At 51.8% G+C, this 16,811-nt stretch overlaps 2 protein-coding genes and 1 long non-coding RNA gene across 18 annotated transcripts in view; 1 reads left to right on the forward strand and 2 right to left on the reverse strand.

Annotated features, from left to right (window-relative positions):
- Window positions 1–1,047: 1,047 nt before the first annotated feature.
- OTX1 (orthodenticle homeobox 1) lies at window positions 1,048–8,195 on the reverse strand. Of its 3 annotated transcripts, XM_069494677.1 has the most exons (7): window positions 5,874–5,970; window positions 5,758–5,778; window positions 5,697–5,699; window positions 4,804–4,955; window positions 3,147–3,331; window positions 3,006–3,071; window positions 2,513–2,975 (listed from the first exon to the last, which is right to left on the reverse strand). In XM_069494677.1, the coding sequence occupies exons 1-7, from the start codon at window positions 5,968–5,970 to the stop codon at window positions 2,513–2,515; spliced, it is 987 nt and encodes a 328-aa protein (XP_069350778.1). The 3 variants fall into 3 exon arrangements, with proteins under 3 accessions (XP_069350777.1, XP_069350778.1, XP_069350779.1); XM_069494676.1 differs by lacking the exons at window positions 5,697–5,699; window positions 5,758–5,778 and adding exons at window positions 7,707–7,775; window positions 8,128–8,195 and having other exon boundaries at window positions 1,048–3,331; window positions 5,874–6,081; XM_069494678.1 differs by lacking the exons at window positions 5,697–5,699; window positions 5,758–5,778.
- Window positions 8,196–10,493: 2,298 nt separating this feature from the next.
- Window positions 10,494–15,048, forward strand: LOC138399908 (uncharacterized). 2 transcript variants are annotated; one of them, XR_011236196.1, is made up of 4 exons: window positions 10,494–10,625; window positions 12,403–12,568; window positions 12,903–13,011; window positions 13,582–15,048. It is a non-coding gene; the product is annotated as an uncharacterized lncRNA (long non-coding RNA). The 2 variants fall into 2 exon arrangements; XR_011236197.1 differs by lacking the exon at window positions 10,494–10,625 and adding an exon at window positions 11,311–11,585.
- The window catches only part of EHBP1 (EH domain binding protein 1), a 322,545-nt gene continuing 318,298 nt past the window's right edge, over window positions 12,565–16,811 (reverse strand). For all 13 annotated transcript variants that reach the window (XM_069494642.1, XM_069494650.1, XM_069494641.1 and 10 more), the window contains 2 exons: window positions 13,838–13,952; window positions 12,565–13,615 (listed from right to left, as the gene is read on the reverse strand). In XM_069494642.1, coding sequence (XP_069350743.1) covers window positions 13,525–13,615; window positions 13,838–13,952 — 206 coding nt within the window. In that variant the 3' untranslated portion in view covers window positions 12,565–13,524. The remainder of the gene's footprint in view (window positions 13,616–13,837; window positions 13,953–16,811) is intronic.

The following is a 16,811-nucleotide window of genomic DNA, read 5'->3' on the forward strand; positions in this document are numbered from 1 at the left end:
GGGCTTGCAGCCATGCGACCTTGCTGGGCGCGGACCCTGGGGGAGGGGTCGTTCTCGGAACCCCGCCTCACAGCGTGTTCTCAGGTCTCACACGGAATTTAAAGAATAGGGGGCGTTGGTCACTTCGCAGGAAACTTTTCGTTGTTTCCTTAGTTCCTTCCCGCCTGTGGACAAGTTGAGCAGCTTCTCGGTCTTACACTCAGGAGGTTTCAGGCCAAACAATCCAGACAGTGGCAGGCTCTGGATTTCCTGGAAGAGCAACCTCCCCGACCCCCGTCTTCCCTCAGAGGGAGATGGAATTGCCCTTCCTGACCCCCAGCTGCAAGCCGGGCGTCTTCCTCCTCTACCAAAGTGAAACGCGTGCTTGTCCACTTTTCCAGGTTATGTGTTTTGTGTTTTAAAGAAACTTTACAATACGAACAAAGATAATCGGGCTACTTCTGGTAGGGGCTGAGGGTTTAGAGGGACTTCTCAGCACGTGGAAGGAATGACTCGGATCCCCCAGCTGCGGTGAAGCCACCCGGGACAGCTCAGCAGAAAGGAAGGTTGTCTGCTGCCAACATGCAGGACACGGATCGGTTTTTTGTCGTTTTGCTTTCTTTTCCTTTTTGGCTCAGCTCTGAGAGCATTACAGAGCTATCCTTTCCCGCCTCCAGACCCTCTTCCCCTCCCCCTTTTCTTTTTGGTGCAGGCAATTAGGGTGAAGAAATCAGTGCCAGGCTCCTGCCTCTAAAGAGAAAGGAATTGCTTCGGGAATTGAGTCCTGACACCTGTCTCTGTCTTGGATGGGGAGGAGGGATGCGGGGTCAAAACGCCTGAGGGAAGAGGCCAGGCAGGTGGATGGGTAGGGACAGGGGGAGACACTCCCTAAGAGAAAGTTACTGGGGGCTCCTCTTGCCAAATCTTCCCGCCCCATCCTTTGGCCTCCAGCTTCACGCGGGTCATTAACACGCGGGTCATTGACACCGAGTGTCCCTCTCTTTTAGCACCGCCCCCCCTCAGACTGGGACCCGGGACTGGAATCAGAAGAGCAACACTGACAAGTCGTTCATTAATTTGCATTTATTTTCGGGAAATAATGTAGATAAAGAGGAGGAGGGGGACTGCCATACATTTCAACAAGTAATTTGTGATCTTCACATCAGACAAATCAAATTTACAAATTACTTTCCCACCTACTGGACGAAGCGGCCAAAGCCAAAATTGATACACAGGCGCGCGGGCTCTCCGCAGATTTCGGAGAATGAAGGTGCACTAAAAACTCACTAGACAAAACAAGAATGTTTAAAGAGAGAAAAGCCGACAGAGGAATTGGAACTGGGGTTTTGGGCCTGGGTTTGTTTTTCCATAATCCTGCATTTTGAACCTTTTTTTGTTTTTGGGGTTTTTTTGTTTTGTTTTGTTTTTTTGGTCTCTAAACCGGAACTGTGACCCTCTGCTTAGACGGGGTGAGGGGCTCAGTCCTGCGCCCCTGTCCAGCCTAACCCCACCTCTGTACCCTGACTTGGCGGTTTCCTCCACACTCCTGGTCCTCCGCGCCCAGCTTCCTGGAATGAAGCGGTTCTCTTTAATAAATACACAGAGGGCGATGTGAAGAGGGCAGGACAGCTTTGCAACAACTGAAAAAGAAAAAGCGCCATCGTTTGAGGAAGAGAGGAAGGGGGACAAAGGGGAAATATTTTTTGCTTTTGTTTTATATATATGTGTATATATATATGTGCTGTATATATCTTAAAGTTCTGTTTCCTGGGAGCTAAGACGAGATATGTTCAGTTCAACCAACAGCAACTAAAAAGTTTAAGAGGTCCTTCGAACGGACCTGACTATGTACAGCATTCCCGCCGAGGCGGAAGCCTGAACCAGTCCAGCGCAGGGTGGGACAAGACGCGACTCTGTGCGCGGGAGGCTGGGAGCGCGATCCTCCTGCGGACCGCGCCCCAGCGCACTCCTCTGGGGATGAAAGAACGCGGGGAAGCTCTGGCCTGCAAGCGTGGAGCGGAATCGAGAGCAGCTGAAGGGGCGGCAGTCCGTGCGGGAGAAACACTTAGTGGTTGTTTTGATTTGGAGTTGTGTGGGGCTGCACTCCAATAGGCAAAAACACGTCAGTTAGTGACTCCAGTGTCCAGAAAGAATAAATAAAAGTGTTGGGCTCAAACAGCGGGTCAGAGCAAAGAGCCTCCGAAGGCTGCAAGTGCATAATAGCTGTCCTGAAAGACCAGGGTGACTTAGAAGTTTGGTGGGGTTTGGGAGAAGAGCACACAGCTCTCCTGTATAGAATGTGTGGGCCAAGCCAAAGCACCGGTCCCCCCATCCAAGGAGTAGGAGGGTTTGCACATCCCCCAAGCAAGTGGCACAAAAATGGGGGCGGCAGTGCAGGTAATGGGCATCTTTTGGGGGTGTGAAAATTCAGTTTTGGAGAAGCCGAGGCAAAGGCGGGCGGTGCAGCAGCAGCAACAGGATGGGGACCAGAGAGGGCGCAGGTAGTTGCGTTTCTTCTCTTTCACTCCTGGGCTCACAAAACCTGGAACCGCCATGAGGCTTGGTCCTTATAGTCTAGACAGTCGGGGGAGTTGAAGTTGAGTTTCCAGGCGGAGGAAGCAGTGGCTGCGCCCGGCTCCTTGTAATCCAAGCAGTCGGCAGAATTGAAGGCAAGCCCCGAGCCACCGTAGCCTTGGTGGTGGTGGTGGTGATGGTGGTGGTGGTGGCCTGAGGACTGGCTCAACGGGTGGTGCGCGTGTGGGTGGTGGTGATGGTGGCCTGCCATGGAGGAGGGTGCCATAGGACTGAGCTGGTGCGGGTGGTGATGCGAGTGCATGGGCGCTAGGTATGAACTGCAGTCCACTCCGCCAAAGTAGGAAGAGGAGGGCGTGGGGTAGCCCTGGCCGTAGCTGCCACCCTGGCCGTAGGACATGGGGTAGGAGGCTGCCGCTGTGGCGGCGCCTGCAGCTACCGAGCGCTGCATACACGAGGCGTTGCTCGGGGCGGCCAGTGGCTCGGGTACTGACACCGACGCGGGCGCGGAGCCTGGCGAGATGGAGGCAGGGCTCCAGATGGATGAGGCAGCCGGTGTACTCAGAGACGACGCGGCTGCCACCGCCGGGTTCCCGCCTAGGCCTGCAGCGGCCGCAGCCGCTGGATTGGCTGACGAGCTGGACACCGAGCTAGAGGACGAGGCGGAGCTGGACACAGCTGGCGGCGTGAATTGGCCGCTGCTTTCGGAGCCCGAGCTCTCCCGCACTGGAGACGACTTCTTCTTGGCTGGGCGGCTCTTGGTTCCGCTCCCGCTCTGCTGCTGCTGGCGGCATTTGGCCCGGCGATTCTTGAACCAGACCTGCAGTGGGCCGGACGGGGGAGAGCGGGTCAGGAGGGCGAGTGGAGCTTGCTGCTCCCCCGCCCCTTGGACCCACCTCCTTGCCCAGGATCTCGAATCCCTTCCCACTGCGGCCTCCGCCCCTCCCGGTTCCCGGCCAGGCCAGACCCTGCCCCCCACCTCCGTTCCCAGCTCCTCTACCCTCCTCCACCCTCCTGCTCAAAGCCCTCCTCAGCTGGCTCCAGAGGAGAGAGGCGCACCTCCCCACCCTTAGTGCAACTCTGCCCTCGGGCGGGCGGAACGTTTGCGTCTGTCCAGCCTGAAGTTCTGCCATCTCTAAATTGCTGCTGTTGGCTGCTTCCCCACAGCCACATGTATGTTTGGAGGCCCTGTTTTCTATGAACACAGCTCAGGCAACAAAGGAGAGATACACAGCAACGGAGTGCGGGACACCAAGTCTGGGGCCGCAGCCGTTTCACCGAGTCAGCTCCTGGAGGCCAGAACTGGGCTGGGTGAATGTTTGGGTGCAAGCAGCAGCAAGAGCCGGGGCTGAACACAGGCAGTACTCGAGTACTTGGGAAGGAAGCCTGGGTGGGATTTCGTTGGGCTTTTGGCTCTGGGTAGGGAACCAAATGAGACGGTCTGTCATAAAGTTCTAACTCCTCTTGGAGGACCCTGACACCTGGCACTGCAACCCTGGTTCTTTCTGGAGCCTTCCTGTAAAGAAGGTGAGACAAAAGGCCCTTGAGGAGAGTTCTTAGTTAGAATCGAAACAGTATTTTCGGAGCCCTTTCATCTCAAAAACAGAAATAGTAAAGCCAACAGCCGCGTTTTGAGCTTGGCGTCCTCTCCAGGCAGAGGAAGTGTCTAATCAGACTGGCACCACCGGTGGAGTGCACTTCCAGGAAGAGCACCAGGCAATTTCCCTCATTCCATTTCCAGGATCCCCGGAATGTAAGGCCAGGGTGGAAGGAGAATTCAGGCCTCTGAGGGAAATTGCCAAATCCTGGGTAAGCCGAAGAAGCAGAGGCGCTGGGCGCAGGGGCGCGCATGCAGTCCCAGCTACTCGGGAGGCTGAGGTGGGAGGATCACTCGAACCCAGGAATTCATATTCAGCCTGGGAAACATAGTGAGACCCCGTCTCTAATTTAAAAAACAAAAAAACAAAAACAAAAAAATCAGGGGCAAGTGTAGAGCTCTTAAGGCACTTTACCTTCGGGAGCCTAGCTCATTCTCTTGTAATTCCTAAAATGGACTTTCTATACCGGTACCGAACGCGCCCCAGGGCCAAGGGCCGGATCCAGGGCTCTAAGCCACTTCCTTTAACTTTGCCCCTTTTCCTGGCCCAGGCCCAGCGCTAGAGGGAGTCCGAGAGGGGCTGCCCAGTCTATAAGCTCCCCTCCGCCCCCATCAATCCACCCTTCCCATACTTTCTCCGACCGGACCCGCCGCAGCTCCCCTTACACAGACCCTGGCGCCCCGAGTGTGTGCACCTGGACTCTGGACTCTGGCAGGTTGATCTTGAGCGCCACCTCCTCGCGCATAAAGATGTCAGGGTAGCGAGTCTTGGCGAAGAGCGCCTCCAGCACGTCCAGCTGAGAGCGTGTGAAGGTGGTGCGCTCCCGCCGCTGCTTCCGCGGGGTAGCTGCGGGAACACGCGGGGGCGTCTCGAGTCAGCGGTGGCCACGCAGACCAGCCCCATATGACTCTCACAGGGCCCTGGCAGGCCCGGAGCCTGACCGTCGTTAGAGAAAGCGGAACCCGGAGCCAAAGAAACTCCCCCGGGACGGAGGAGTGGGAGACTGAGAGGCCACAGGTGGGAGAAAGTGCCTGTGTGCCACTAGGACTCCAAGACTTCAGGGCTGCCCCCCACCTGCCTTTCAGAGATTAAGAGAAGTCATACATCTCCCTTCCTCCACGTCATCCCCCCCCCCCACACACACACACACTTTCAGGCTGTGGGGGATAAGAAGTGGAGAGAGAAACACGACCTGGAAAATACTCTCCAAGGGAATGGGGGTGAAGGAGTGGGAGCTAGAAAAGAAACCCATGGTTTGGCTCAAGTCGTCCACTACAGCTGTGCAAAAATTGGTGCTGGCCATTGATCTAGAGGATAATTTAAATAGGGAGGAAAAATCCTCCTTCTTCAGTCCAGCCCACCGCATAAGGGAAGTTTGGCTCGTTATGTCAGGGCCCAGCGAGTGTTCAGATTACTCATTCAATGTTGGGAGGAAAGGAGCAGATTCACAAAAAACTAATAGCCGCCCGTGGCAAACGAAACCGTGGGTAAATGCACTCCGCGCTCGCGGTGGGACCATAACAGGATAAAGGTTGCTGGTGTGACCTGGTCTGCAAGGCACACATTGCACGTTTCCTCAGCCCTGACCACCTCTCCGATCCGCGACTCTGCCCCGTGCGCCTGCAGTGGCCCTGTATTGTAAGCAGACTAGGCAACCGGCTCCATGGGCCTGCTCGGCAACAAAGCGTGCACTCAAACCCAAGACGCTGGGGGTCCCCAACATTTGCAGGGGCTGAGGGGATGGGCGAGAGGGCCAGTGCTCACCCGGATAGCCCACGGAGGGGTGCAGGAGGTCCATGGCGGGCCCGGCCAGGCCCAGCCCGTTCATGCCGTATGGGGGTTGTTTGAGGTAAGACATCATGCTAACAGCTGGGTGGAGGCTCCCCGACGGATCCAGGGGGCCTGGGGCCAGGAGCGGCGCAGGGCTCCCACCGCGCAGTCCTTCAAGTTCTGTTGCCTCTGGGGGCCTGGCCTATGGAGACACGAGACACACGGAAACCGTCAGTCGGAGCCACCGTTGGCTTCCAGGTCTTGTCCGAGTTATGGAGCCCCAGATGGGGTGGGGGCACATGCTAAAGAACCGCGCAGGACGGTCAACTTGGCTCCACAAGGCCTTAGACCAGAGACCACAGTTTCTTCGAAAAGTAAACTTTTCTGGATCGTCTGCCTCTCTGGGGGCTTGGAATGGGCTAAAGACACTCGTAGGGTGTCTTTAGGAATGAGGAGAAGTTAAAAGAGGGGCCTGGCAGGGAAGGTCGGAGCCAGAACCGCTGAGTGTGCAAGATTCCAAAGTCTAGGCAAAAATTTGAGCCCGGCGGAAGCCAGCTTCATGTTGCCCAAGCAAACGTTCACTTGGCGCCCAGACGGCGTTCAGAACATGAGGGATTGTTTCAACTGTTTTTGAAAGAGGTAACAAAAGGTAGAGACTACAGAGGTCCAAGGTGAGGCAATGTGGAGGGCTAGCTTCACCCTGGCCTCTCAGGTACGCATTGCTTACTTAAGGAGACTGCGTTCCTTCCAAGGTCTCCACGGCTGTGCCCTGCCCCAGAGCCCACAATCACCATTCCAGCTGATCTCTCTGCGCCCAGCCACTGAAAGATCGCTTACCCGGAATCCCCCCAAACCTCAACTGCAGTGCCGCAGAGGCGGCCAAAGGACGCCTAAGAGGCCACTGTAGAGGTGGTGGTTCCAGGTCTCAGCCTGAAGTCAGAGGCGCCTCAGCTGCGGCCAGGGCCCTTCATGGCCCGAGCAGTCCCGGCCTTCTTTCTGCCAAGTATGGACTGTGGACAAGCGGGTCCCGGCAGGGGGTGAAGGGTGACCGGCCTAGCTCCCCAAGGAGTCTCCGGGATTTGGAAAGCCTGAGTGCAGCGAGTCGCGTGCGCTCCCTGCACTAGCTAAACCCCAGCTAAACTAGCTAAACCTACTAGCTAAGCCCCAAGCAAGTCCCGGTCGAGAATAGAGAACTAGGCCTCAGCAGCACAGCCCACGCAGACCCGCGCTGGAAGGTCGAAGCCTCGCTTCTGCAGATGCCCGAACCCGAGTTGCTACTATTAGGAGTCAGGAAGGGGCGCTGGGAGTGGGACTGGGGCCCCAGAGGGCCTTTCACAACACCCCGCTTCAGCGGGTTCTTTGTACCACACGCCAGGAACTCGGGCTAGGGAATTCAGGGAGAGAAGTTAGAGCTATATACGCTCCCCTATCCCCGGCTCCCGCTCCAGTCCTCTGGGACCCAAAGCCTGGCCTGGGAGAGCCCAGCTTGCGGTGAAGGGGATGAGAAAGGAAATAGCTAGGGCTCTCGGGCCGAAAGAAAATGGAACTCAAGCTGCGACGGTTCTGCTAGGCTGCAACGCGAGTTTTCAAAGACTTTCTCCAAACTTAGCACTTCAGCTCGATTACTTCGGAGGAGGCGGGGGAGGGGGCACCCGGCCGGAGCAGCGCTCGGGGGTCCTCCCCGCTTCAAGAGGGGAGTCAGGCCTCTCCCCCAGCCCCGCCCACCTGCCGAGGACCCGGGAAGAGGGGATCCATTTGAGCAGCGGGAGGCAAGAGTGACCAATGCGCTCCTGAAGTCCTGAGCGGGCCCCGCGGCTTTCTCCTTACCTGCCCTCAGCTGCCAGAGCCGCTCACCATCTACCTTGAGCCCTCACAGAGCCCCGCCGAGCAGCCAACCTGCAAAACAGAGCGGCACAAGAATTACCCGGGCGGCTGGTCTAGGACCCCCGGGTTTCTTTCTTTTTCCAACTTCCTCCCTCCCATCTCTATCTTTTTTCCAGTGGCTTTGTGAGTGTCCCTCTAGGTTTCACTTTTATTGCACAGACACTTTGTTTGCAAAGCCCCACACTCTCTCAGGACATTGTCTTGCCCGGGATCGCGCCAAAGGGCCGCAACGGGGGGAATTCGAGGGGACAGAGTTGGGAGGTGGCTCGCCGTTGCCGCAGCCCTCCGGGTGTAACGTGGAGGCGGTGGGGACTGGGAAGTCCTGCAGAGTCACTTTGCAAACTAAATAAATCAAGCGATTTACCTTGTCGGAGTGGCTTGTCTTGCTCGGTTGTTTAGGTGATTGGAAATGTAGCCTGATGAAGATTGATCACCTTTCTACTGCCCTCCCTGGGTATGTGAACGCAAGGCGAGTGCGTAACCGGGCTAGGCCGCCAATCGGGGGCCCCGCGCGGGCTGAGTGACAGGGAGCCGGGCAATGGCAGCGCGAGCTGGGGGTTACCTCCGCGCGCCCCCGCCCTCCCCCGCCCCTCCACCCCGCCCTCACCGCCTGCCTGCCCCGCCCCGGTCGCGCGCTAACTCTGGGGCTCGGCTGGCAAATGCGGCGCAGAACTGGGCAAGGGAGGCGAACAGAGCGCCCTAGTCCCGGCTGCGGAGGGGGCCGCGGGTCCTTAAGCCTGACCAGGGGCCCCCCGCCCTTCTCTCGCGCTCTCGGCGCTCCCAAGGGAGTGGCAGAGAGGAGGCGAGGTGCTGGAGAACCGGTTCCTTCGCTCTCCCGCGCGCCACCGGGCTCAGCTGCCCGGGTGTGAGCGTGAGGACTCGGGGCGGTCCGCTGGAGGAGACCGGGCCCCTGCTCCTCATGCGGCTCCGCGGGCCCCAGCGTTTCCTTCCTCTGCGCTGCCACCTGAGACCGACGCCGCGGGCGGCTCGTGCCGGCGCAGGCTACTTTATCAAGCGGGGGCAGCTCCGGGCGCGCGGATCTCTCTTCGGCGCCTCCAGACTTCTGCGCCTGAGAAGAGCGCCCGCTGGGGAGGCGCCGCCACTTACCTGTTCTTCGGTGTCTCCTGGGGTTCCCGGTCCCCACCAAAGGTGTTTGCAAGTCTTAAACGATTCTTCTAAAACGCTGGAGTCCAGCATCCCTTTCCCCTCACACGTACACCCTACTTCTCAATTCAAACATTTTGATAGGAAACTTTCTCTCTCTCTCTCTCTGTCTCTCTTTCTTCTCCCTCTTTCCCAGTCTCCATCTACCAGGGACAGTCTGGTGGAAAATGTGGCCACAGACCCCTGCTTTCAATTTCTCCACATGCTGCGGAGGGAGCCTTAGGGCGATTTCCCCGGATTGTTCGTACTGACGCAGCCTTTCCCAGCAGAACAAACTTCCCAAACAATTATACCTGGGACTTTTGAAAGCGCAAAAAAAGTATTTTCGTCCCAACGCTGAGCAAGGGAATTCTTTTAAATGGCACCTCCTAAAAATTAGGCACTTTACTCCCTTTCGAGGAATCCCTACCCCTTCTATCTAATCTCCCCCCACCCTCATCCCAACAGGCGGAGTAAAAAGTTTGGACAAAAGTAAGTGTGAGTGCGAGTCAAGGAGCCGCCAGGCGCATCTCGGCGGGGAGCGCCCGCTCTGCCCCGGCTGCGGGGTCCGGCGCCGAGAGAGGACCGGGCGAGGGGCGAGTAGGAGGAGGAGAAGGAAGGGGGAGCCCGCTGAGTGAAAAGGGGCCGCGGCCGCCGCTCATCAAAGTGCTTCCCCCTCCCCCAAGCGACACTTTCCTTTGGAGTCCGAATAAAATACGGTAACAGAATATGATGGAGGGCACACTGTTTCCTTAACTGCTTCTCAAAGGACCCGGGAGATCTTCTTAGGACCTTTAATAAGGCTTTGGTCGGTTCTTTTGTTGATCTCTCAAAATCAACTCCTTCTAATTGAAGTTGGAGCTGAAAGCGAGCTAATGTTCAAAGAAAGTGGCCGCCAGACCAACGAAATTACATTTTTTTTGGACGATGAGGGAACATCTAATCAAAGGGGCAGGGAAGGAGGGGTGGGAATGGGGGAGTACGAAGGAGAAAAGGAGGTTTTACAAGATCCTTCTCTGGTTCACAAAAGTCAGAGACACGGGCGCTTCTCTCCAGAACAAAGACACCGCGGCCCATTCACAAAAGGGAGAGAAAAAGAGAAAGCAGAATAAAAGAACGAGAGAAAAGCGGGGGAGGAATGAAAGAGAAGAAGGGAGGGAGAGAGAAAGTGAGAGAAGCTTTAAGGGAAAAGAAACAGCGCAGAGCGCAGCACTAACCCAGGCGGGACACACCTTGTGCTAGGGCAGAGCAAATAGCCCGCGAGGCCCGCGATTAGCCGCCCGCGGCTCGGAGCCACAGTGACGGTACTGAGGTTTAAAGAAAGAAACGAAATATACGCCCACCTCGGGTTCTGGGAAAAGGCGCCGGCTGGAGCGCACTAGTTTGTGGGGGAACAGTATGTGGACGTTCTAGGGTGCGCGTCCAGGGCGTCGGCGTCCATAACCCCGCGCTGCTAGAGTCCTGGCCAGCGCCCTGTGTGCCTGGGTTGGCCCTCCGGTGCCCGGGCGCGTGCCCTTGCCCCATCCCTGAACCTCACGCATTCCTGCTTCCTCCAGGCCCTGTTTCGCTTGCAGCCGCAGCACCCGTCCTGGGTCCGGCGCAGCGAGGTGGGACGGCCGTGCGCATTGGAATGTGCCCGCGCGGTCCCCAGGGCCCGCCGCACGGGAGTTCGGCGCTCTCGGTTCCAGATGCTGCCACCAGTATCGGGGAAGTCGGGAGGTATCAAGTAGCACGGATTTTTTTTTTTCCTAATGACAGTATTTATCTAATCCCAAATTGCAAGCGAATTTTGTTAATGCTCAGCCCATAAAACCCCGGGATTAAGAGAAGAAAAAGAGAGGAGAGGGGGAGAGGGAGGAGAGTAGAGAGGGAGAGACACTGGGATGAAAGTTTCTTGAAAGCGGCGCAGAGGATTGAGGCGGCCGTCGCTAGGCAAATGTCCAGGTGGGAGACGCAGGGCCAGATGCCGCGACCGTTCCAGCCTCCGCCGCAGCGCTAGGAGGGAAAGTGGGGACAGCGACGGAGGAGGTGAAGCCTTCCCAGCTTAAGGCCCCCGAGCCGGGGAGGGAGCGAGGGAAATGGGCCCCGAGACCCGGATCCAGCATCCAGGTGACCTCAAGGCCGGGCCAGACTCTGGAGGACACTTGGAACAGGGGGAGGGGTTTGGCTCCGGGGATTAGGGATCCTGGCCAGGGCCGGAAGTTCTGCACTGGCCCGCAGACTTTGCCCAAGCTAGCTTGCCGCCAACGCTCTTGCTCCTTCGCGACCCCCAGGCCCATAGCCTCTTTTTCGGCAGCGCGGCTTTCGGGTGCCGGGTCCCCAGGCGTGCTGTGTTCGCGCCCGCTCTTGGGAGCTAGCCCCTGGGCACCACCCAGCGAAGTCGGGACGCAGCACTCTAACCTCAGGCCTGACCCCGCCAGTCCCCCCGGGTCCACGTTCCACTGCCGCTGAGGGGCGTTCGGGCGCCACCCAGCAGCCCAAATTGAAACCCTGCAAGACCCGAGACTGAATTTAGAGGGGCAGGTAGAGGGGCCGGCCGGCGGTCCCTGAACACCCTGGTGAATCTGGGGCAAGGGAAGGTTTGCCACTTGGCAGAAGGGGAGCGGCTTGGAGGGGGGAGGAGAGCAGCCTCTCGGCGAAGCCCTTCGGAAGGGAAGGTTCCTCGAATCCAGCATAAATGTAGTAGGTGCTGCTGGCCGCCCAAGCCCCCGGCTGCTTGGGGCAGGCGATTTCCCTCTGCCGGTTTCCCGGGGGTTAGAACAGGATTCTGAGAGCTCTCCCCAGAGAACAGCAGCTCTCTCTGCTCTCCTGCTCGAATAAAGAGGGCAAATACCCGATTTCAATGAGTTTCAGCAACTTTTCAATAACTTAAGGAAAAAAAAACAAAACCCCTTGTCATGAAGGAATTCTACCATAGCAAGTGTTTATCATTTTGAAAGAGTGGCAGCTGGAGGTGGCTTGCATGCTTTCTGAACGAAATCGGTGTGGTGTGTGTGTGTATGTGTGTGTACACGCGCGCATATGTATGTATGATCTAGACTAAAGTATAAATGCTAGTTGACTGTTTCCTCTAAATTTCCGGACTTGTTGAACAAGCTTTCTTTGTTTGGACACCCCTGTAGAGGAGTGACGGAAACTACCATAGTATCACCAGTTTTTCTGTAGCCTAGAACTTCTTGTTAAAAACCCTCTTTCCCTCATCTCATACTCACATACCTGCACACGCTCCCCTCTCCCCCAACAATAACCCCCTTCTTTCACTTCAGTACCTATACACTTGCTGGTTATCAGAATACACAGTTCTCCCTCATATGACTGCAAAACTATAACAATTAAAAGTAATGACATGGAAAATTCATCAAGATATTAGAATTTTTCCAGTGGTGTAGAATCACAAATTTCCTCAAATCTTTAACAGAGATGACCCTTTACAATAAAGATGATAATTACACTAAGAATATGACTAATTACTTTTCAATTCGCATTTGTGTGTCAGCAGGGCCCCTCTGGGATGGTGTAAACGTATTCAGCTCCAAATACAGCCCTGTATTCTGCCCTGCGTTCCACAGGACCATTTTCTACGTGAAAAGTCTATGGATACACAAACTTCCACTCAAACCAATGTCCAGTTTTATTGCAAGAAAGTAGCAGCAGTGTCTAAGGTAAGAAAGTTTCTGCTTTTATTGAAAATTTATGACTCAGTATTGTAATAAATAAACAACCATTTTCACAAAAAAAATGACAGTGCTATGCTAGAGAAGAAAATATTAAATGGGGGGATTTACTTGTAGTGGCAAGACAGACTATTATCAATACATAATAAATATTAACAGCATTCTTGAGCCAATGTTGAGACGCAACAAAATGTAGGAACCAAGCAAGATGTAATAAATAATTATCCAGAGAAAAAGATGGTGCATTCTCAGATAAGGACTGCCTTTATAAACTGATGCATGTCAGTTAGTCCCATCCTCACAGCTCACCTTCAAACCACAGGGCTTGTCTCTGGCTATGTTAAAGGGCCATCCTCTGAGGAAAGCAGAGGGAGAAGAGGAACTCTATTATCCTTACAGTGAAACGTAAACAACTGCAGAAAACTCCACTGGTAAATAGAACACAGTTTAATAAGCAGACTGAATATGATCTAACTATAAAATTTAGGTAACAGAGTAAATGTTACATATGGCAGGACCGGAAAAAAAAATCATGACATTTTTCTTATCCCCTTGTTACCCCCCTCCCACTGTCATTATGCTATTACCAACAACAAAAATGTTTTAAATTTTCCTTCCATCAAAAAAAATGAGGGAAAATAATGACAAGCTTTTTTTTTTTTTTTTGAACAGTTTCTTGAACACCTCCAATACCAATCATTCACAAGGTGTTTGTGCAAATCTATTTCACATGATTTCAAAGAAATGATTAACTCACAAAAAAATCCTTAAAGCTATTCTGGAGTTCTTATATTATCTGGAAATGAGGGAGGAAAAGGGTGGTGGTGGTAAAGAAGTACAATCCAGTCAAACAAAATGTTAAAAGTTTTAAATCGACGAGTCTGACTTTTTCTGGTCTGGGGAACCAAGACTCTAAAATGTTGGGAGAGATTCTGGTCTGACGGCTACTGAAGAACACATTTCTCCTCTTTCTTGGCCATCTTGCCTTTGTTTTGCTCCAGAGTTCGCTCCAAATGCTCATCTTCTTCTTCGGCCCTGGATGTCAGACAAACAGGAAACAAAATTATTTTTCTTCGTGGAGGGTAGAGCAGCACTCCCCCCTTGCCCGGTATTTTGGATCCCCAGCGGGAGTGGGGAGCACCGGGCCAGTGGGAAGCTGCCCCGGCCCTGCAGCGACCTCTGGATTGAACTTTCCGCACACTTCTCGGCACCTCGGCAGGTGGCCCAGCCTCGACCCCGATCCCACGGCCCACTCACTGCTTCTCCTGAGCGTCCAAGTCCCTGACGAGCGCATCGCGCTTGTTCACCAGGGCCACCAGCTCATCTAGCAGGAGCTGTTCGCGTCGCTTCTGGGCCTCGGTCTTCTGCCAGTCTGCAGGGGACGGGAGGCTAGTTACCCACCGGCAGGGCCTCCGCACACCCGGCCCCCGCCCTCCCCTTCCCGCCTTTTCCTTAGATTTCTCGGCAAACCACGTTAAAGAGCCACTAAGTGTTTTCTGGGGAGGGGTTGGCTATCGCGGTGAGGGTTTCACTGCTAAAACCCTGCTTTCCAAATGTTAATATTTCCCGCAGATGGAGATAGCTACGGCAGGGTGGGAACCTGCTTAAAACCAGGTGTGAGCCCTTGGCTAGCCTGAGGTGCGCACCTGAATCCAGCCAAAGAGGGGGAGGGGAGCTGGAGGCCCAGAAGAGGTTGGCCCTGGGGTTGGTGGTGGGGGAAGTGGGTAAAAGAGGAGGCGGGAAACAACGATGGGCGATAAAATCATTCCGAAAAGGCTAGAGAATCTGCCTGTGAACCTAGCCTCTTCCCCCACCCCCACTCTCACCCCAAACAGCCCATTCTTCGCTAATTTCCTCCTCGCTCTATTTTAGCAGTTGGATGTATCTCACACTGGGCGCCATATGCTTCACAATAACTTTAAAAGTAGTGAATCGGCTAATTAGCATTTTTCTTTGAAGTAAAAAATAAATTTGCTCTGCAATATTACACTGCAGCTCTCGATCGCATCACAGCCAGTTTTCTTTTGGAGATGTTTGCTGGGTGGTTTCAAATCAAAGCACTTTTGCAAAGGAAAAATTACATATTTCTTTTTGAAATCCCATGTTAAAGGTTGGAAAATCCGATGGGCAGTGCTCTTTCCATGGGTAGGGGCGGGTTTTTTTTTAAGGTTTTGGGTCCCAATAATATATTTCCTAATTTTTGCTGGTCTGATAATTTCCCTAAGATGAGCAGCAGTTTCATTTAATAAAAACAGGACCAAATCGAACATTTAAAACACTTTTGAAACCAAAGCCAACTGCTCTCTGGCCAGACTGTAAGGGCTTGTAGCTGTCAATCAACCCCCAGTCTACCCCGCCTCCCTCATTAGGAAGGTAAACAATGAAAAGAAGAAGTAGATGATGAGGCAGATAGCAGAACAAATGAGGACCTATAGGGAAACAGGACACCAGCTTAAAAAAAAAAAAAACCATGGCCGCTGACTCCTGCAGCCCCCTCCCCCCAACGAATGCACTTTCCAAAAAACAGAGGAGTGCAATCCTTTCGGGTTTCTCTCTTCTCTCTCCATTGCCCTGGGCAATCATGTTAAAACTCACATGGCTGGTGCTTATTCAGATAAACCTAACAATGCACACCGCTGGTTACCATGTGAATCTTCACAAACCACACAAGAATGTGCTGGTTCAAATCCCCCCGACCCCCTCCAAAGCAAAATTTATTCAAGACAGCAAACTGCTCAGCAGCTTTATGAAAGCAAATGGTGCTAGAGGGAATTCTATCTTGTATTTACAAATTAAAAATTAGATGCATCATCATGCAATAAAGGTTAGAATAGCAGCAAAAAGCTAGAATGGTCTATTCAATTTTATCACTATTCTTTTCATTATAAGCTCAAACACATACATACATATATATGAGAAACATGGTATATGTTAATTATCCACATTCAATACAAAACATCACACAAATAAATTCATTAAATAAGTGATCACTATTATAGTCTTATAAAAAAGTGAAATATTCTATAGCATAGAGAAGAATAAAGAAACTATTATGGAAAGCTTTTTTCTAAATATGAGAATTTTAAAAATAATAAACAACAAAATTGAAAAGAAGCCATATCTATCACAATTTTAGCCTTTGGATTTAAATGCAACTGAGGAACAGGAATGTTAGAAAATTTTCTAATCTGGTTCTTGTTCTTGAATCAGTCTTATTCTACACAGCAGGTAAATTAATAGACTCTCCAGGCTGGAAAGATCTTAAAGGTCATCCATCTAGTCTAGTTTCAGGTAACTGTAGTTCTAGAAATATTAATTCCAGAAAAAAAACCTGCTAAATTTGTAAAAGGCCTGGAACTAAATTTTGTAATTATTAAGATTACTAGGTTTGATGAATATTATATCTATTTCCAACCTCAAGAAATCATTCTGATTATACACTTTGATTTATAATTCTTTACTTCTAAAACATTTTGATAAGAGCTTTACAACTGGAAAATTTTCTCTGCCATACACAAAAAAATAGAATTAAATTAAAAATTAAAAAATTGTTTTAAACAAAAAAAAATTTTAACACATTATTTTCTTAATTATTCCCTCTCTGAACTTGATCAGTAATTTTTAAGGCTTTAATTAGTAATTAAAAACATCAGGATTTCTTTTAATATTGAAAAAGTTAGGACTTTTAACTATAAGGATAAAAGAAGAATTTAAAAAAAAAATTTAACAGCTGAAGTATTGAATAATTTTTAAAATCTAAACTTTTTCCTAGGTCAATAATGGCATTTCCCATAATTATAATAAAAGTATTTTAAAATTAAGAATAGTTAAATAATTTTTATCATTTCTAAGTCAAATTCAACTGACATAAGAGTTTTAAATATCCCAGCATAAATTTATAGGGTTTTTTATATTAAATCTGTCATTAGAATACTACCTTGATATCTATCTACAAAATATTAGTCAACTGTAGAGGAAATAGCTATGTGCAGTAAATAGATTTTACATTAACAAAACTATACTTTTACTTTGCATTTACTTTCTCATAATGGGAATAAATTATATATGTACACAAACGCAAACATACATATACATATGTTTATACATACATATATATTTGAATGCTCATTTGAGAAATTACATAAACTATTTTGATCATTTTTTAAAAAATTTAATATTACATTTAAAATTGGTCAAGATTCACATTTGTATGTTCAAGCTTAAATTTTTT

This window comes from Eulemur rufifrons, chromosome 19, assembly GCF_041146395.1.
Source record: "Eulemur rufifrons isolate Redbay chromosome 19, OSU_ERuf_1, whole genome shotgun sequence".
Taxonomy (NCBI): Eukaryota; Metazoa; Chordata; class Mammalia; order Primates; family Lemuridae; genus Eulemur; species Eulemur rufifrons.